Here is a 21,378-nt window from a genome sequence, read left to right as displayed (position 1 = left end):
CTCCCATGCAGCATGAGCCTGAGTGATAGTTTGGGGAAGAATCCTGATATCATGAATGATCTCCAGATTAAGCTTTCTCATCTAGCTCCCGAGGAAAGGCATGAGTTTTCGGCATTACTGCAGGAGTACCCACAAGTGTTCCGTGCCACTCCAGGAAGAACCACTGTGTTGATGCATGATGTCGATGTTGGAGACGCAAAGCCAATTAAACTGCCTGCTTACCGTGTGAACCCAGTGAAAGTTCCTCTCATCCAGAAGGAGCTTGGCTACCTGTTGGACCACAAGATGATTGAGCCCTGTCAGAGCGAGTGGAGTTCTCCTGTCACTCTGGTCCCTAAGCCGGGTGGGTCACAGCGGCTATGCATCGACTACAGACGTGTTAATCAGATAACCAAAACAGACATTTACCCTCTCCCTCGCGTGGAAGATTGCATAGACAAGATCGGAAAGGCTAGGTACATAAGTAAGTTTGATTTGTTAAAGGGATACTGGCAAGTACCTATGACTGAACGTGCTAGGGAGATCTCATGTTTTGTAACACTAGGAAAGACTTTTGCATGTTCTGTAATGCCATATGGTATGAAGAATGCACCAGCCACATTTCAGAAGCTCATGAATGTTGTAACAGAGGGTTTGGCAGGGTGTGTTGTTTATATTGATGATGTATTAATCTTCAGTGACAACTGGAAAGATCACCTATGCCATGTCGGTAAATTTCTTGAGCGTTTGGTTCAGGCTAATCTTGTAGCTAATTTATCAAAGTGTGAGTTTGGTCAAGCTAAAGTTCAGTACCTTGGGTATGTAATTGGTGATGGACATGTTGCACCACCAGGAGCTAAGGTTCAGGTTATAAGTGATCTTCCCAGACCTAAAAGTAGGAAAGAGCTACAAAGATTTTTGGGAATGGTAGGTTATTACAGGAGATTTGTTCTTAACCTTTCAATTCTTGTATCACCACTTACAGACCTACTGAAAAAGGGAGTTAAATTTGTCTGGACCGATAACTGTGAATCCTCTTTCAGCAAACTTAAAGCTATCCTATTAAGTCAGCCAGTGCTCGCTACTCCAAATTTTGCTAAGCCTTTTAAGATGGCTGTTGATGCAAGTGATACAGGAGCTGGGGCTGTTTTGCTGCAAGAGGATGATCAGGGTATTGAACACCCTGTATCTTATTACAGTAAGAAGTTCACTCCACCTCAAAAGAACTACTCAACTATTGAGAATGAGCTTTTGGCCTTGATTATGGGTTTACAGCATTTTTCATTTTATTTGTGTTCTGGTTTTGACCCCATAGTCATTTATACCGATCATAACCCACTGAAATTCCTTAGTAAGTTTAAAGATAAAAATCAGAGATTGACAAGATGGAGTCTACTTCTTCAGGAGTATTCATTAGACATACAGCATGTCAAGGGGAAAGAAAATGTTATTGGAGATTGCTTATCTAGACTTTAGACAGATTGTTTTAGAGTAATAAGAAATTTCCATTGTAAATTTCTTTTTTCTTGGTGGGGAGGTGTTACATAGCCTATGATTTCATCATCCTTTGTGTAATTCTAACGTACAGTGTGCTGCCTGTTTGATCACGAGCTTGTTCTACCTCACTCCCTCCTTCTACCTTTATAGCAGAGTAAGTCGTTCTTTCTGTTGTTCAGAGCGGGATTGTCAACTCTTTGTCCCCATGGCTTCATTTGCGCGTCCTTCTTACAAGTTGTATCAAGCTCTGCTGGCCCCTAAATAATGAGCTCAGTCTCTGCATTATTGCCACTTAGATCTACTCCTCATTTTGCTCACATCTCTGTCCTCCCCTGTACAGTTATTTTTATTGTGAGTGCTCAGGAAGTCTCCAACCATCTAGCAGCTGTGTGTAGTTTGAGTATGACTGTTGTTGCATTTTTTCTTGTACTGTGTAGCGTAAGGTTAATTCTTGGGCCTAGTAAGGTTTTTGTAATTTATGTAGGGTTCTTGTTGTCAGCCATCATTAATAATATTTTGTATCTGTAATAATATATCTGGCATTCACTGAGTATTATCTGGTATCTCATTATAACAGGGCTGACTTAGATAAATTTACTCTTGCTAATTTCGTGTTAATAGAGGCTATTGCAGTTAACCATATATTTAACCTGTTTTTTGCCATTACATTATCCTTATGAGTCCTGAATGTTTTGTTGTTAGTTTGAGCATTAAACTTTAACTTGTAATTTTACCAAACTCTTTGTTTTGAACCTGGAACTTTACGGGACAGTAGTGATTTTTAGTGTTCTCACTTAAAGTGTACATAATCTTTCTCTGTTCTGTAACATAAATTTGGCGACCTCTTATCAGGATATTCAGGATATTATCATAAGGATATTGCTTGATATTTTGTGACTGTGATTTATTCATGATGTCTACTATTACTACGCTTGATGAAGCCAAAGATTTTTTGTCAAATGTGCAAACAGTGTGTGATGTAGAAAACAGAACAAAGAATGAACTTAAGCTTGTTGCTCAACAATTGGGAATTGCTGTTCGCTCTCATCATTCTAAAGATCAAATTGTTGACATGATTAATGAAAGCTTGTTTAATGTAACTCCTCCAAATGAGCAAACGCAGATTGAATTAGCTAAGTTACAGCTAGCCCTGCAGGAGGCTCAGGCTAAGGAGGCGGAGTCTCGTGCTAAGGAGTCTGAATTTCTGGCCCGTTCTAAGGATTAGGCTGAGGCACAAGTTGAAATTGCTAGGATTCAGGCAGACCATGAGTATCGCATGAAACAAGGTGGAACTGGATCATCTAGCTCTGATGATTTTGATGTGGCTAAAAATGTTAAACTTGTCCCTCCTTTTAATGAATCTGATTTCACAAAGTATTTTCAGTTGTTTGAGAGGGTAGCTACAGGTTTTAATTGGCCCAAAAAGTATTGGCCAGTACTCCTTCAAACTGTTCTCACCGGTAAAGCTCAAGTAACTTATGCATCTTTGCCTCAGGATCAATCTGATAATTATGATGTAGTTAAGAGCTTGATTCTTAAGGCCTATGAGCTTGTTCCTGAAGTTTATAGAGTAAAATCTAGGACAACTTCCAAGCAAGATAAGCAATCCCATGTTGAGTATGCAAAAATCAAAGATCTGTTAGAGCAGTGGTTAAATTCTAAGAATGTGGATTTTGATTTTGGTAAATTTAAGCAGATGATTTTGCTGGAGGACTTCAAAAGGTGTATTAGTAAAGATGTAAGCCTATATCTTGATGAGAAAAGAATAGATAATTTGTCTGATGCTGCAGTTTTAGCTGATGAATATGTTCTCACTCACAAGAGATATTCTAAAGAAAAAGGGAAAGCTGAGAGTAAGTACGTTGCCTCTACTCAGAGTACAGGTAACAGGAAAGAGAATAAAGATGATGTTTCTCAGGAAGTAAATACCAGCTCCACCTCTAGATTTCAGAAAAGTAAATGTACTTATTGTAGTAAGCTTGGTCATACTACGGAGAAATGTTTCAGGAGACAGCGTGATGTGAACAAAAAGGAGTCTTTAAATATTCAGTCAATTGGTCTAGTGTCCACCCTTGAGAGTTCCCAGAATTCTTTAACTGAGTTAACTGAACCTGCTTTGAGGGGTAACTTAAATTCTCATGATGGAGCTCCTCTTTTGAGCAGTAACGTTGGTGACACTCTCAAGAGTTCATGTGCTAATTTCCTGTCTGATGGTTTTGTCAGTCCTCTGGACAGTAATGACAGGAAATCAGTTAAAATATATCGTGATACAGGTGCTTGCCAATCCCTTATGCTGACCAGTGTTCTAGGCTCTAATATTAATTCCTCTGATGAAACTGTAATCTTACAAGGTGTAGGGAATAATTACTTCTCTGTCCCTTTGTGCAGAGTGAATTTAGAGTATGGTTTTGTTAATGGTTCTGTTATGGTTGGGTTGGTTGAGACACTCCCAATGTCAGGTGTAACTTTCTTACTTGGAAATGATATTGGTGGAAGTCAAGTGTGTCCAGCTCCTCAGGTGTCTAGTGAGCCAGTGGCTGCGACCCGGGATTGTGATGTCCCTGATGTGTTCCCTGCATGTGCTGTCACTAGGGCTAAGTCTAAAGTTACTGGTGATTTAGAGGATAATGATGATGATGATGATGATGTTTTCCTAGATGACACTTTTCTTGCTAATTTGGACCACTCACCAGATGAGGCAGTACCGCGTAGTGTTGATAATTTGTCTCGTCAAGAGTTGGTTGAGTTGCAGGTTGCTGACCCTGAGTTGAAAGGTCTAGCTAACTCTGCTTGCAGTGAGGAAGAGTCAGCTGGTGCTTCTACTTGTTATTATGTAAAGTCAGGAGTGCTTATGAGGAAGTGGAGACCCCCAACAGCAGCAGCCGACTCTGAATGGGAGGTTGTACATCAAGTTGTCATCCCTCGTGTTTGTAGGTAGGATATCATTAGAGTGGCTCATGATTCCAGTTTGGCAGGACACCTTGGAGTGAGGAAGACTGTGGCACGCATTTTGAAACACTTCTACTGGCCAGGTATCTTCAGGGATGTTTCCTGGTATTGTAAGTCTTGTCACACCTGTCAAGTTGTGGGGAAGTGTAATCAGACCGAAAAGGTTGCACCTCTAGTTCCCATTCCTCCTTTTGAGGCGCCTTTCACCCGTGTGTTGGTGGATATTGTGGGCCCTCTTCCTAAGATTTCTTCAGGATTTTCTTACGTGTTGACCCTGATTGATATGGCTACTCTTTATCCTGAAGCCATTCCACTTAGAAATATCTCAGCAAAGAACGTGGTTAAGGAAATGCTAGGGTTCTTCACAAAGCTTGGTCTGCCCAAGGAGGTACAGTCAGACCGGGGAAGTAATTTCATGTCAAATGTTTTCAAGCAGTCTCTGAAAGAGTTGGACATCACCCAGATCACGTCTTCAGCTTACCATCCCCAGACTCGAGGAGCGTTGGAGAGATATCATCAAACACTCAAATCGATGCTCAAGAAATACTGTTTGGAACATCAGGAAGCCTGGGATAAAGGCCTTCCATTTGTTGTATTTGCCGCAAGAGAATCTCCAAATGAATCACTGGGCTTCTCACCTTTTGAACTACTGTTTGGCCATGAAGTAAGAGGACCCCTTAAGCTACTCAAGGAATGCTGGCTGTCGGAGGAAGATGACGTCAACCTGCTGGAGTATGTGATGAAGTTCAAAGAACGGCTGTCCACTGCTTTACAGCTGGCGAGAGAGATTTTAGGAGCTGCTCAGGAGAAGATGAAGACTTGGTATGATAAGAAGTCCAGGTTACGCCACTTTCAACCAGGAGATCAGGTTTTGATTCTGCTACCGGTTCATGAGCAACCTCTTCAAGCCAAGTTTAGTGGTCCTTATTTCGTGGAGAAGAAACTCAGTGATGTCAACTATGTCATCGCCACACCAGATCGTAGAAAGAACCAGCAACTTTGTCACATCAACATCCTAAAGTTATATCACAGGCGGGACGAAAATAACCCAGTCTGCACTGTAGCTGTTCCACCCGAGTCTGCAAGTGAAGTTCTCCCATGCAGCATGAGCCTGAGTGATAGTTTGGGGAAGAATCCTGATATCATGAATGATCTCCAGACTAAGCTTTCTCATCTAGCTCCCGAGGAAAGGCATGAGTTTTCGGCATTACTGCAGGAGTACCCACAAGTGTTCCGTGCCACTCCAGGAAGAACCACTGTGTTGATGCATGATGTCGATGTTGGAGACGCAAAGCCAATTAAACTGCCTGCTTACCGTGTGAACCCAGTGAAAGTTCCTCTCATCCAGAAGGAGCTTGGCTACCTGTTGGACCACAAGATGATTGAGCCCTGTCAGAGCGAGTGGAGTTCTCCTGTCACTCTGGTCCCTAAGCCGGGTGGGTCACAGCGGCTATGCATCGACTACAGACGTGTTAATCAGATAACCAAAACAGACATTTACCCTCTCCCTCGCGTGGAAGATTGCATAGACAAGATCGGAAAGGCTAGGTACATAAGTAAGTTTGATTTGTTAAAGGGATACTGGCAAGTACCTATGACTGAACGTGCTAGGGAGATCTCATGTTTTGTAACACTAGGAAAGACTTTTGCATGTTCTGTAATGCCATATGGTATGAAGAATGCACCAGCCACATTTCAGAAGCTCATGAATGTTGTAACAGAGGGTTTGGCAGGGTGTGTTGTTTATATTGATGATGTATTAATCTTCAGTGACAACTGGAAAGATCACCTATGCCATGTCGGTAAATTTCTTGAGCGTTTGGTTCAGGCTAATCTTGTAGCTAATTTATCAAAGTGTGAGTTTGGTCAAGCTAAAGTTCAGTACCTTGGGTATGTAATTGGTGATGGACATGTTGCACCACCAGGAGCTAAGGTTCAGGTTATAAGTGATCTTCCCAGACCTAAAAGTAGGAAAGAGCTACAAAGATTTTTGGGAATGGTAGGTTATTACAGGAGATTTGTTCTTAACCTTTCAATTCTTGTATCACCACTTACAGACCTACTGAAAAAGGGAGTTAAATTTGTCTGGACCGATAACTGTGAATCCTCTTTCAGCAAACTTAAAGCTATCCTATTAAGTCAGCCAGTGCTCGCTACTCCAAATTTTGCTAAGCCTTTTAAGATGGCTGTTGATGCAAGTGATACAGGAGCTGGGGCTGTTTTGCTGCAAGAGGATGATCAGGGTATTGAACACCCTGTATCTTATTACAGTAAGAAGTTCACTCCACCTCAAAAGAACTACTCAACTATTGAGAATGAGCTTTTGGCCTTGATTATGGGTTTACAGCATTTTTCATTTTATTTGTGTTCTGGTTTTGACCCCATAGTCATTTATACCGATCATAACCCACTGAAATTCCTTAGTAAGTTTAAAGATAAAAATCAGAGATTGACAAGATGGAGTCTACTTCTTCAGGAGTATTCATTAGACATACAGCATGTCAAGGGGAAAGAAAATGTTATTGGAGATTGCTTATCTAGACTTTAGACAGATTGTTTTAGAGTAATAAGAAATTTCCATTGTAAATTTCTTTTTCTTGGTGGGGAGGTGTTACATAGCCTATGATTTCATCATCCTTTGTGTAATTCTAACGTACAGTGTGCTGCCTGTTTGATCACGAGCTTGTTCTACCTCACTCCCTCCTTCTACCTTTATAGCAGAGTAAGTCGTTCTTTCTGTTGTTCAGAGCGGGATTGTCAACTCTTTGTCCCCATGGCTTCATTTGCGCGTCCTTCTTACAAGTTGTATCAAGCTCTGCTGGCCCCTAAATAATGAGCTCAGTCTCTGCATTATTGCCACTTAGATCTACTCCTCATTTTGCTCACATCTCTGTCCTCCCCTGTACAGTTATTTTTATTGTGAGTGCTCAGGAAGTCTCCAACCATCTAGCAGCTGTGTGTAGTTTGAGTATGACTGTTGTTGCATTTTTTCTTGTACTGTGTAGCGTAAGGTTAATTCTTGGGCCTAGTAAGGTTTTTGTAATTTATGTAGGGTTCTTGTTGTCAGCCATCATTAATAATATTTTGTATCTGTAATAATATATCTGGCATTCACTGAGTATTATCTGGTATCTCATTATAACAGGGCTGACTTAGATAAATTTACTCTTGCTAATTTCGTGTTAATAGAGGCTATTGCAGTTAACCATATATTTAACCTGTTTTTTGCCATTACATTATCCTTATGAGTCCTGAATGTTTTGTTGTTAGTTTGAGCATTAAACTTTAACTTGTAATTTTACCAAACTCTTTGTTTTTAACCTGGAACTTTACGGGACAGTAGTGATTTTTAGTATTCTCACTTAAAGTGTACATAATCTTTCTCTGTTCTGTAACATAAATTTGGCGACCTCTTATCAGGATATTCAGGATATTATCATAAGGATATTGCTTGATATTTTGTGACTGTGATTTATTCATGATGTCTACTATTACTACGCTTGATGAAGCCAAAGATTTTTTGTCAAATGTGCAAACAGTGTGTGATGTAGAAAACAGAACAAAGAATGAACTTAAGCTTGTTGCTCAACAATTGGGAATTGCTGTTCGCTCTCATCATTCTAAAGATCAAATTGTTGACATGATTAATGAAAGCTTGTTTAATGTAACTCCTCCAAATGAGCAAACGCAGATTGAATTAGCTAAGTTACAGCTAGCCCTGCAGGAGGCTCAGGCTAAGGAGGCGGAGTCTCGTGCTAAGGAGGCTGAATTTCTGGCCCGTTCTAAGGATTAGGCTGAGGCACAAGTTGAAATTGCTAGGATTCAGGCAGACCATGAGTATCGCATGAAACAAGGTGGAACTGGATCATCTAGCTCTGATGATTTTGATGTGGCTAAAAATGTTAAACTTGTCCCTCCTTTTAATGAATCTGATTTCACAAAGTATTTTCAGTTGTTTGAGAGGGTAGCTACAGGTTTTAATTGGCCCAAAAAGTATTGGCCAGTACTCCTTCAAACTGTTCTCACCGGTAAAGCTCAAGTAACTTATGCATCTTTGCCTCAGGATCAATCTGATAATTATGATGTAGTTAAGAGCTTGATTCTTAAGGCCTATGAGCTTGTTCCTGAAGTTTATAGAGTAAAATCTAGGACAACTTCCAAGCAAGATAAGCAATCCCATGTTGAGTATGCAAAAATCAAAGATCTGTTAGAGCAGTGGTTAAATTCTAAGAATGTGGATTCTGATTTTGGTAAATTTAAGCAGATGATTTTGCTGGAGGACTTCAAAAGGTGTATTAGTAAAGATGTAAGCCTATATCTTGATGAGAAAAGAATAGATAATTTGTCTGATGCTGCAGTTTTAGCTGATGAATATGTTCTCACTCACAAGAGATATTCTAAAGAAAAAGGGAAAGCTGAGAGTAAGTACGTTGCCTCTACTCAGAGTACAGGTAACAGGAAAGAGAATAAAGATGATGTTTCTCAGGAAGTAAATACCAGCTCCACCTCTAGATTTCAGAAAAGTAAATGTACTTATTGTAGTAAGCTTGGTCATACTACGGAGAAATGTTTCAGGAGACAGCGTGATGTGAACAAAAAGGAGTCTTTAAATATTCAGTCAATTGGTCTAGTGTCCACCCTTGAGAGTTCCCAGAATTCTTTAACTGAGTTAACTGAACCTGCTTTGAGGGGTAACTTAAATTCTCATGATGGAGCTCCTCTTTTGAGCAGTAACGTTGGTGACACTCTCAAGAGTTCATGTGCTAATTTCCTGTCTGATGGTTTTGTCAGTCCTCTGGACAGTAATGACAGGAAATCAGTTAAAATATATCGTGATACAGGTGCTTGCCAATCCCTTATGCTGACCAGTGTTCTAGGCTCTAATATTAATTCCCCTGATGAAACTGTAATCTTACAAGGTGTAGGGAATAATTACTTCTCTGTCCCTCTGTGCAGAGTGAATTTAGAGTATGGTTTTGTTAATGGTTCTGTTATGGTTGGGTTGGTTGAGACACTCCCAATGTCAGGTGTAACTTTCTTACTTGGAAATGATATTGGTGGAAGTCAAGTGTGTCCAGCTCCTCAGTTGTCTAGTGAGCCAGTGGCTGCGACCCGGGATTGTGATGTCCCTGATGTGTTCCCTGCATGTGCTGTCACTAGGGCTAAGTCTAAAGTTACTGGTGATTTAGAGGATAATGATGATGATGATGATGTTTTCCTAGATGACACTTTTCTTGCTAATTTGGACCACTCACCAGATGAGGCAGTACCGCGTAGTGTTGATAATTTGTCTCGTCAAGAGTTGGTTGAGTTGCAGGTTGCTGACCCTGAGTTGAAAGGTCTAGCTAACTCTGCTTGCAGTGAGGAAGAGTCAGCTGGTGCTTCTACTTGTTATTATGTAAAGTCAGGAGTGCTTATGAGGAAGTGGAGACCCCCAACAGCAGCAGCCGACTCTGAATGGGAGGTTGTACATCAAGTTGTCATCCCTCGTGTTTGTAGGTAGGATATCATTAGAGTGGCTCATGATTCCAGTTTGGCAGGACACCTTGGAGTGAGGAAGACTGTGGCACGCATTTTGAAACACTTCTACTGGCCAGGTATCTTCAGGGATGTTTCCTGGTATTGTAAGTCTTGTCACACCTGTCAAGTTGTGGGGAAGTGTAATCAGACCGAAAAGGTTGCACCTCTAGTTCCCATTCCTCCTTTTGAGGCGCCTTTCACCCGTGTGTTGGTGGATATTGTGGGCCCTCTTCCTAAGATTTCTTCAGGATTTTCTTACGTGTTGACCCTGATTGATATGGCTACTCTTTATCCTGAAGCCATTCCACTTAGAAATATCTCAGCAAAGAACGTGGTTAAGGAAATGCTAGGGTTCTTCACAAAGCTTGGTCTGCCCAAGGAGGTACAGTCAGACCGGGGAAGTAATTTCATGTCAAATGTTTTCAAGCAGTCTCTGAAAGAGTTGGACATCACCCAGATCAGGTCTTCAGCTTACCATCCCCAGACTCGAGGAGCGTTGGAGAGATATCATCAAACACTCAAATCGATGCTCAAGAAATACTGTTTGGAACATCAGGAAGCCTGGGATAAAGGTCTTCCATTTGTTGTATTTGCCGCAAGAGAATCTCCAAATGAATCACTGGGCTTCTCACCTTTTGAACTACTGTTTGGCCATGAAGTAAGAGGACCCCTTAAGCTACTCAAGGAATGCTGGCTGTCGGAGGAAGATGACGTCAACCTGCTGGAGTATGTGATGAAGTTCAAAGAACGGCTGTCCACTGCTTTACAGCTGGCGAGAGAGATTTTAGGAGCTGCTCAGGAGAAGATGAAGACTTGGTATGATAAGAAGTCCAGGTTACGCCACTTTCAACCAGGAGATCAGGTTTTGATTCTGCTACCGGTTCATGAGCAACCTCTTCAAGCCAAGTTTAGTGGTCCTTATTTCGTGGAGAAGAAACTCAGTGATGTCAACTATGTCATCGCCACACCAGATCGTAGAAAGAACCAGCAACTTTGTCACATCAACATGCTAAAGTTATATCACAGGCGGGACGAAAATAACCCAGTCTGCACTGTAGCTGTTCCACCCGAGTCTGCAAGTGAAGTTCTTCCATGCAGCATGAGCCTGAGTGATAGTTTGGGGAAGAATCCTGATATCATGAATGATCTCCAGACTAAGCTTTCTCATCTAGCTCCCGAGGAAAGGCATGAGTTTTCGGCATTACTGCAGGAGTACCCACAAGTGTTCCGTGCCACTCCAGGAAGAACCACTGTGTTGATGCATGATGTCGATGTTGGAGACGCAAAGCCAATTAAACTGCCTGCTTACCGTGTGAACCCAGTGAAAGTTCCTCTCATCCAGAAGGAGCTTGGCTACCTGTTGGACCACAAGATGATTGAGCCCTGTCAGAGCGAGCGGAGTTCTCCTGTCACTGTGGTCCCTAAGCCGGGTGGGTCACAGCGGCTATGCATCGACTACAGACGTGTTAATCAGATAACCAAAACAGACATTTACCCTCTCCCTCGCGTGGAAGATTGCATAGACAAGATCGGAAAGGCTAGGTACATAAGTAAGTTTGATTTGTTAAAGGGATACTGGCAAGTACCTATGACTGAACGTGCTAGGGAGATCTCATGTTTTGTAACACTAGGAAAGACTTTTGCATGTTCTGTAATGCCATATGGTATGAAGAATGCACCAGCCACATTTCAGAAGCTCATGAATGTTGTAACAGAGGGTTTGGCAGGGTGTGTTGTTTATATTGATGATGTATTAATCTTCAGTGACAACTGGAAAGATCACCTATGCCATGTCGGTAAATTTCTTGAGCGTTTGGTTCAGGCTAATCTTGTAGCTAATTTATCAAAGTGTGAGTTTGGTCAAGCTAAAGTTCAGTACCTTGGGTATGTAATTGGTGATGGACATGTTGCACCACCAGGAGCTAAGGTTCAGGTTATAAGTGATCTTCCCAGACCTAAAAGTAGGAAAGAGCTACAAAGATTTTTGGGAATGGTAGGTTATTACAGGAGATTTGTTCTTAACTTTTCAATTCTTGTATCACCACTTACAGACCTACTGAAAAAGGGAGTTAAATTTGTCTGGACCGATAACTGTGAATCCTCTTTCAGCAAACTTAAAGCTATCCTATTAAGTCAGCTAGTGCTCGCTACTCCAAATTTTGCTAAGCCTTTTAAGATGGCTGTTGATGCAAGTGATACAGGAGCTGGGGCTGTTTTGCTGCAAGAGGATGATCAGGGTATTGAACACCCTGTATCTTATTACAGTAAGAAGTTCACTCCACCTCAAAAGAACTACTCAACTATTGAGAAAGAGCTTTTGGCCTTGATTATGGATTTACAGCATTTTTCATTTTATTTGTGTTCTGGTTTTGACCTCATAGTCATTTATACCGATCATAACCCACTGAAATTCCTTAGTAAGTTTAAAGATAAAAATCAGAGATTGACAAGATGGAGTCTACTTCTTCAGGAGTATTCATTAGACATACAGCATGTCAAGGGGAAAGAAAATATTATTGGAGATTGCTTATCTAGACTTTAGACAGATTGTTTTAGAGTAATAAGAAATTTCCATTGTAAATTTCTTTTTTCTTGGTGGGGAGGTGTTACATAGCCTATGATTTCATCATCCTTTGTGTAATTCTAACGTACAGTGTGCTGCCTGTTTGATCACGAGCTTGTTCTACCTCACTCCCCCCTTCTACCTTTATAGTAGAATAAGTCGTTCTTTCTGTTGTTCAGAGCGGGATTGTCAACTCTTTGTCCCCATGGCTTCATTTGCGCGTCCTTCTTACAAGTTGTATCAAGCTCTGCTGGCCCCTATATAATGAGCTCAGTCTCTGCATTATTGCCACTTAGAACTACAGTACTCCTCATTTTGCTCACATCTCTGTCCTCCCCTGTACAGTTATTTTTATTGTGAGTGCTCAGGAAGTCTCCATCCATCTAGCAGCTGTGTGTAGTTTGAGTATGACTGTTGTTGCATTTTTTCTTGTACTGTGTAGCATAAGGTTAATTCTTGGGCCTAGTAAAGTTTTTGTAATTTGTGTAGGGTTCTTGTTGTCAGCCATCATTAATAATATTTCGTATCTGTAATAATATATCTGGCATTCACTGAGTATTATCTGGTATCTCATTTTAACAGGGCTGACTTAGATAAATTTACTCTTGCTACTTTCGTGTTAATAGAGGCTATTGCAGTTAACCATATATTTAACCTGTTTTTTGCCATTACATTATCCTTATGAGTCCTGAATGTTTTGTTGTTAGTTTGAGCATTAAACTTTAACTTGTAATTTTACCAAACTCTTTGTTTTGAACCTGGAACTTTACGGGACAGTAGTGATTTTTAGTATTCTCACTTAAAGTGTACATTATCTTTCTCTGTTCCATAACAATATATATATATATATATATATATATATATATATATATATATATATATATATATATATATATATATATATATATATAATGAGGATATAAAGGAGCATTGTGGTGTTCATGTGGATGTGATAGGAAGCGTTATGAGGAACACGCTGAGGTGGTTTGGCCATGTGGAGAGGATGGAGGGCGAAAGACTGACGAAGAGAGTGTATGTGAGTGAGGTGGAGGGGGGAAGAGGGAGGGGGAGGCCGAGGATGAGATGGAGGGATGGGGTGGAGAGGTATATGATAGAGGGGGGTGTGAGTTGGGAGCAGGGCAGTGAAATGGCGGGGGACAGGGCGACTTGGAGGCGATTTGTTTGTGGCCACCCCAAACGGGATTGAGGCGTCTGGCAATATATATATATATATATATATATATATATATATATATATATATATATATATATATATATATATATATATATACACACACAATAGTTTCGGCCAGAAACTGCTTCTAATTGTATCTCCCCAGTTAGAACTTTTCCATGTGTGTATCACTGTTCCATTTTTGTTTTTGGCAGTCGCCGCTACGTCGTTGTATTCAGCAAAGGGGGAACTCACGGCCAAGGGTTCAGTTCTTTGTATCTGATGACCTTTTTTTTTTTTTTTTTACCTCCAAATGAGAAATAGTTTGCAATGGTGGGGTTAGCAACAGTGTCTGTTAACCGCTCACAATCTTAATTTTCTCCATGAAATGAGAGAGAGAGAGAGAGAGAGAGAGAGAGAGAGAGAGAGAGAGAGAGAATCATACTGAAAAGGATACGTACTGAGAATACTTTGAACGAGCACTTGAAATCCTTGGCACTCTTAATCAATTTGCGTTTATTCTTGCTACTTTCAGTCGCTTATATTCAGCATAAAAGAGAATTTTCGAACCTTGGGACAGGCTAGTTCAGATCAATCATAACCAGTCCCTTCCATTAGAGAGGCATTCCCTAAACTCAATAAATTTATTTGTTGGTGGCATAATTAGAATGCAATAATAATAGTCCGATTGATGAAGTTAACCCCTTCAGTTCGGTGACCTTTAAAATTCTTGCCATTACCAGATTTTTTTTTTTTTTCAACGTAGGATACACCCTTAGTAAAGGGGTTAAAGAAGACTACAAGTTTATCTAACTCTTCCATTCTGAAAATTTTCTTCAAAGCTGAACAAGTCGTCTGAAGTTAACAAAAATAAAATTGAAAACGTTTCTTACATCTGAAGTAATTAAATGGTGATTGGGTCAAAAACTGCCTTAATGTACTGAATATTTAGAGTATCCTCCGCTTTTGTGCTTTATTATTCGTGTTTCCAGAATGTTCCCAACCAATTAGGGTAGTGGTTGTACTCTACAGCATGGTTGGCATGATGATAATGACGAACGCGGTGACACTCATGGTAATAACGATGATAATAATAACAATGGTGGTAGTGGTGGTGGTTGTAATGAGAACAGTGATCGATAATTACAATATTGGTGATGGTTACGATAGTCATGATGACAATATTGGATTAAAGGAAATGGTAATATTAATGAAAATGATGACGTTGATGACGTTGATGATATTAAATACTGTTATGAATTAAACTTCAATAAACATTTTGGAAACTGTTGCTCAGAGAATTGAAGAAAATAACTGGCCAACACCAATGGCTTTAGCCAGGGTGCCTCCAGACCATTATATTCTGTTAGTGGAGGCTTTCCGAACCGAAGAGTTTACAAGAAGACACAACCTTGATCACCTACTTTCATGTTAGTGAGAACAATAACTGAGGAAAAAGACTGAAAAATATGTAAAATACATAATCGGACTGAACGCATACATTGTAAGTGTTGCTGCTGAGTTGTGTTTGAAGTGGATATATAGGAAGTAAATAATATCAGACTAAAACGTTGTTGTTATTGTTGTTGTCATTCTAGGCCCTGCTACATTTGAACCCGGTGGATTTCAGGCTGAAATTGCACTATCTCTGCAATTCACCATCTTTTTGGGGGAATACTGGGCTGGGGTTGAGAGACGATTTTATAACCAGGGAATAAAGACATCCATTTATATCGGTGGCACCACGTGAAGGCGCCCCTGAAGGCGTTATTGCGTGATAATTGTAATTCCTTAGTGTTGGGATCATAGTGTTTCTACAGCGTCGGTGTCAGTGACGTGTTGCTGAGTTTCTTCATTTATTTTTGTGTTGCTTTTGTTGCAGGTTGAGATGGAGGGCCTGACGGGCAACATAAGCTTCACAGATGAGGGCAAGAGGAAGCTGTACTCGCTGGACGTGGTGGAAATGACGTACAAAAGTGAGACAGTCAAAGTATGTTGTGCATTCAGATTTTATCTCTCTTATCCTTCTCCTTTTCTTTTTAATATATTTATGTGACTGTTGTTCTAAAGGCCACTACGGTACCTTTGGTCTGCCCATACTGCATCTTCGTCAAAATCTAAGACTAAATAATATTCCAGTTTGTTAAAATCGAGCAGGGTGGCTAGCAAAAATTTTCGAAGCACACTGACGAGATCCGTGGAGCCCAACACATATTTGGATATATGATGCAAGTGGCTCATAATTGTTGGTCCCATCTTAGAAATTAAATAGGATCGTTGTCAAAAATCGTACAGAATATACAGTATGTAAGTAACTTCTGTGAACACTTCTTGCAGATAAGTTATTTACAAATAATTTTTAGTAGTGTGATAATGCTTTCGCCTTTTAATTATTAGTACCCTCTAACATTTATATTTATAGAAGAAACAACACAAATATCATATTTATCTTATCTCAAGTCAAAAACATATCAAACCTTATATGCAATTATGCATACACGCTTTTAGGGGAATTATATTGTATTCGGATGAATCTGTTTAGACCGAGAGCATACTCTTAACACATTTTTACTACCTACAAATGATTGCTTTCAACTTATGGAGAGACGTCAGGTTGTGGAGAGATTAATGGAGACCTTCTAAACTCCGACATTTCACGTGGTATCTCCAGAGTTTAATTTCGAGAAAGAAATAATATGAATATGTGGCACTCAACTCAAGCGGTAAATCTTTCTGAATTCGACCAATCGTCTCCGTGTATATTATTTGAATCAACCAAAAGTAAATCTGTCATGTATAACCCAAAAGGATAAAGAAGGTAAGATATATACTGTATATATATATATATATATATATATATATATATATATATATATATATATATATATATATATATATTGATGAATGAGGTGTGGCAGAGTGGAATGAGAGACTGCAAATGTGTCAGCACGAGGCGTATTTCTGTCAAGTTCAAGTCTGAGAAGGTGAAAGTGGCGGTGATTGTAGCCTATGTACCCTGTGAGGACAGGCGTGAGAAAAACAGGTTTTGGGACGAGCTGGAAGAAGCAGTGGGAGCAATGCCCAGGAGCTATAAAGTGATCGTAATGGGCGATATGAATGGAAGAGTAGGCTCTGGTCCTGAGGATAACATAATGGGTTGTATTGGAGTACCAGGAGAAAATGATAATGGGAAGCGACTGAAGGATATGGGTGCAGGGGAGGAGGTTGTGCATTTGTAACATGTATTTCTAGCAGAAAGATGCACATTAATATACATGGTATAGAGGGAACGGGGATCATGTTGAAAGAAGCCTGATTGATTACGCGCTCATAGAGAGGTCAATGCTGGGAATGGTTGCTGATACAAGGGCCGTGAGAGGTCTGTCAGGTCATATGATTGTGGTATGTAAGATCAAGCTGAGAGGAATGAGGTGGATCAGGAGAGGGAGGAGCAATCAGGGAGAAAAAACTGAAACTTGAGAAGCTGAGGATCAAGAATCAGTGCATTGGAATGAAATGGATCTGGACAGCCAGTGGAATGCATATAGGGATTGCTTAGTTAGAAATGCTAAAGTGGTGTGTGGTGTGTCAAGAGTAACAACAATGAAGAAAGGTATGGTATGGTGTGATGATGAGGTTAAGACAGCAGTGGAGGAAAAGAGGAAGTGGCAGGACTCGTTACAGGACAGGGGTTCAGTTGAAATAAGAACTGAATATATTGAGATCAAAAAGCACGTAAAGAGGCTAGTGAAGAGGAAAAACAAGGAGGTAAATGATGATCTAGGAAGAAAAATTAATGCAAACTACTCTGAAAATAGGAAGTTATTTTGGAAAGAGGTGCAGATATGTAGAAGTGAAAGCAGAAAGGAGTAAGGACCAGATGGAAAGAATATTTTGAAAGCCCAATGAAAGGGAACAGAGAGAGCTGAGCGGCTGTAAACATGATTGGTTTTGGGGGTGTGCAGAGAAGGAATGTAGTGCCAGGAGACGTGACACTCGCACAGGTGAAGAGTGATGTGAAGCGGCTGAAAAATCGGAAAGCAGCTGGGGTTGATGAGGTGTTTGCAGAGATGATGAAGTGTAGTGGAAAGAGTGGAATGAAGTGCTTGTTGGCGATGTGTAAGAAGACTTGGATGAGTGAAACTGTGCCAGCAGAGTGGAAAAAGGCTGTGATTGTATCTCTGTAAAAAATAAAGGTGAGTGAAGTGAGTGCTAGAATTATCGTGGCATAAGTTTATTGAGTGAGGTAGGGAACGTATATGGAAGAATTATTAGAGACAAAGTAAGACAGATATCAGAAGTCCTAGTGAGTGATGACCAGGATGGCTTTAGGAGTGGCAGAGGATGTGTGGATCAAGTATTTGCAGTGAGACAGATAACAGAGAAGGCTTGTGAGAAGGACCATAAGGTGTTTATGGCATTCTTGGATCTGGTAAAAGCATACGACAAAGTGGACAGAGAAGGATTGTGTGAAAGTTTTGCGCATTTACGGTGTAGATGGTTAGCTGCTAGGTGCCGTCAAGAGGTACTATAATGGTAGTGAAGATGTGTAAGGGTTAATGGGCATCTAAGTGAATGGTTCACGATCGGTGTGGGAGTGCGACAAGGTTGTGTGATATCCCTATGGTTGTTCTATATATATATATATATATATATATATATATATATATATATATATATGGATGGGGTGATGGTGAGACGGATGGCGTTGGTAATGAATGGTGATGGATGAAATATCTCAAATTTGTTGTATACTGATGATGCATTACTACTTGCAAATCCGGACAAGAACTTGGTAGGCTGGTGCAAAGTTTTGCTGATGTCTGTGAGCGTCGTGCATTGATAGTAAATGTAGAAAAGAGTAAAGTGATGGTTCTGAGAGGGAAGATGATTCCCAGTACGATGTTACTGTGAAAGGAGAGGCTGGAATTGGTGAGAGCGTTCAAATACCTACGTATAGTGGTAGAAAAGAGAGGAAAATGTACAAAAGAAGTGGAAAGTAGAGTGACACAAGGAAGAAAAGTAGCTGGAGGAATGAAGGCCTTGATAAAAGACAGAGGCTTTAGTGTTGCAGCTGCACGAGGCTTACATGACGGAGTGTTAGTGCGAACTTTAACATATGGATGTGAAACTATGGTATGGCATGAAAATGAAAAGTCAAGAGTAAGAGCAGTGGAGATGGGACTGCTGAGGAATGTATATATGTGGAGTACAGAGAGTGGATAGGATACGAAATAATGTGATTCGTGAAATATGTGGAGTGAGGAAATCTGTGGACACCTGAATCAAAGAAAGTGTGCTGAGATGGTATGGTCATGTGCAGAGAATGGATAACAAAAGAGTGGTGAAAAAGGTATATTTGAGCGAATTTGAAGGAGGGAAGAGGCAAGGAAGACCATGGAGAAGTTGGAGGGATATGGTGGATGAGTGTGTGACGAAGAGAGGTTTGGAAATCGGTGAGGCTAGGGAACTGACAAGAAATCGAGGTGGCTGGATGAATGTTGTAAGAAGTGCATGATCAGAGATTTGGCACCCCTTTTTAACGTGCCAACTTTCGGATTGACTCTATCGGATACGATTATATGAAGCTACAGAACGTGGTGAATGTTTTTGGCGTGTCCGATAGAGCCAGGATTCCGGGGACTTGAATCATAAGTAAATGGAAGCGTGGCCCATTGGATTGGGCAAATTTGGTCTGTCTTGACATTGCTACTCCTTACCTTGCCCTGAGGTGGGAAAGGAGGTATGGATGGTGATGATGTTGATGAGTATATATATATATATATATATATATATATATATGTATGTATATATATATATATATATATATATATATATATATATATATATATATTACAGTGGTAGAGTGTGCGTTTCGTACAAGGGTGGACCAGGGTTCACGCCCCGCCTGGGTAATAAACTTTGGAAGTGTTCACCCGGCCACGTACTACATTGGCGGACACGAGGGGTGCTGTGGTTGAACCAGTGTCCCTTACTGTAAAGTACGCTTGCACCCAGTCGGCTTGCGCGGGCCGATTACATTTGTTTCACAGACTACACACACATCCAAAGCCACTCCAACACTACAGTCACACTTACATGCACGTCTCACCCTACATATAATCTCTACCAGACAGTCTATGCCACTTGGTAGAGATACATTGGCTTTATCGTCCCGACTTCGGCGGGATAGGCCGGTCCTGCAGTGGGTACTGAAACGGCTGATGATGATGATGATGATGATGATGATGATGATATATATATATATATATATATATATATATATATATATATATATATATATATATATATATAGATCCATCCATCATCCAATCCTAAGTTGCCCCATGAGGAGCGTAGGAGCCCGGGGCTAGGCGGTTGGTCCTGACATTTAAGACGAGAGTGACCAGCCTCACTCATCCCTGAGTGGCATTACGTAAGCAATAAACCCCAATCACCCCTTGGATATAAACCTTCACCGGCTCAATCTGATTGGAGCGCAATAATTACCTACTAAACCACCAGGCGCCAAAATTTGATTATATGGTTACCACCCAGCGTAGTAAATGTTTTCCTGGTGTATAGGGAACCATTTGGCTTGTCACTCAGTGTAGAGTCACCCACAGGCAGAAGGAAGAGGAAAGAATGAAGGAATGAAAGACAGAAGAGGGAGTGTAAAGTCACCCATAGGCAGAAAGACGAGGGAAGAATGAAGGAAAGAAAGACAGAAGAAGATGAAAGGAAAGAAGGATGGAGGAGAGGACAGGGTAGACACCCAAGAGTAGCACTACATTGAGTGAGTGGATGGTGAGCGCCCCTACCTACCAAATATATATCTATCTATCTATCTATCTATATATATATATATATATATATATATATATATATATATATATATATATATATATATATATATATATATATATATATATATATATATATATATATATATATATATATATATATATATATATATATATATATATATATATATATATATATATTGTCTCTAGAAACAGCCATTATTAAAATCTGTAGTTAGTACAATATAGAGAATGGTAGTTGTGAAAATTTTAAAGCACGTCAGTCTTATGACATCCATCATATTCATTTTCTACTCCCAGACAGTCATATTCAGCTTTGGACAGATACAAAGAACTGGAGGGGTAGGAGATAGCCTTCCATAACTCTTTCAGTACCAGAGGCCTGGTCTAAGCTGCATAAACAAAATGAAATGTAGAAGCATGACAAAAAGATAAAATGAAAAAAAAAAAAAAAAAAAAAAAGGAAACTGCGCCCAGGGGCTAAAGGGATATCTGAGTGAATGGTTGTAGGACCTGATTCATTTTGTGAGAGTTTTTCTACATATGCATTTTATTTCTCATTTGTGAATCGTTTCTACAGTATTCATATATAACCTCTTCAGTGTGACGACGTCTTTTGATCTGAAAGAGAGAGAGAGAGAGAGAGAGAGAGAGAGAGAGAGGATAGGTGAGAATCTAAAATTCCTTAGGGACAGAAGAATATAGAGGGACAAGGGATGAGGCGAGGATCACGGGAGACTGATATTGGTACACGAGGTAGGGAGAGTGTTGGTGGGAGGGAAACGGAGGAGAGGAAGAAAGCTTAGAAAGGGAGAAGGAGAAGAAGACAAAGGGAGGAAGAGAATGGAAGGAAAGTATCAGAGATGAGGAAT

At 40.3% G+C, this 21,378-nt stretch overlaps 1 protein-coding gene across 1 annotated transcript in view; it reads left to right on the top strand.

Moving 5' to 3' along the window:
• Positions 1–21,378, top strand: part of LOC145418128 (glutamate receptor 1-like) — a 722,099-nt gene that overhangs the window by 450,686 nt on the left and 250,035 nt on the right. Inside the window, exon 9 of the mRNA XM_080286652.1 lies at positions 15,565–15,672. Within this exon, the coding sequence (XP_080142778.1) occupies positions 15,565–15,672 (108 nt within the window). The remainder of the gene's footprint in view (positions 1–15,564; positions 15,673–21,378) is intronic.

This window comes from Coenobita brevimanus, chromosome 112 (genome assembly GCF_032717465.1).
Source record: "Coenobita brevimanus isolate Jiangsu-jjx chromosome 112, ASM3271746v2, whole genome shotgun sequence".
In the NCBI taxonomy this organism is placed as follows: Eukaryota; Metazoa; Arthropoda; class Malacostraca; order Decapoda; family Coenobitidae; genus Coenobita; species Coenobita brevimanus.
Note: the sequence above shows the minus strand (reverse complement) of the source record. Positions and strands in the feature narration are given on the sequence as shown.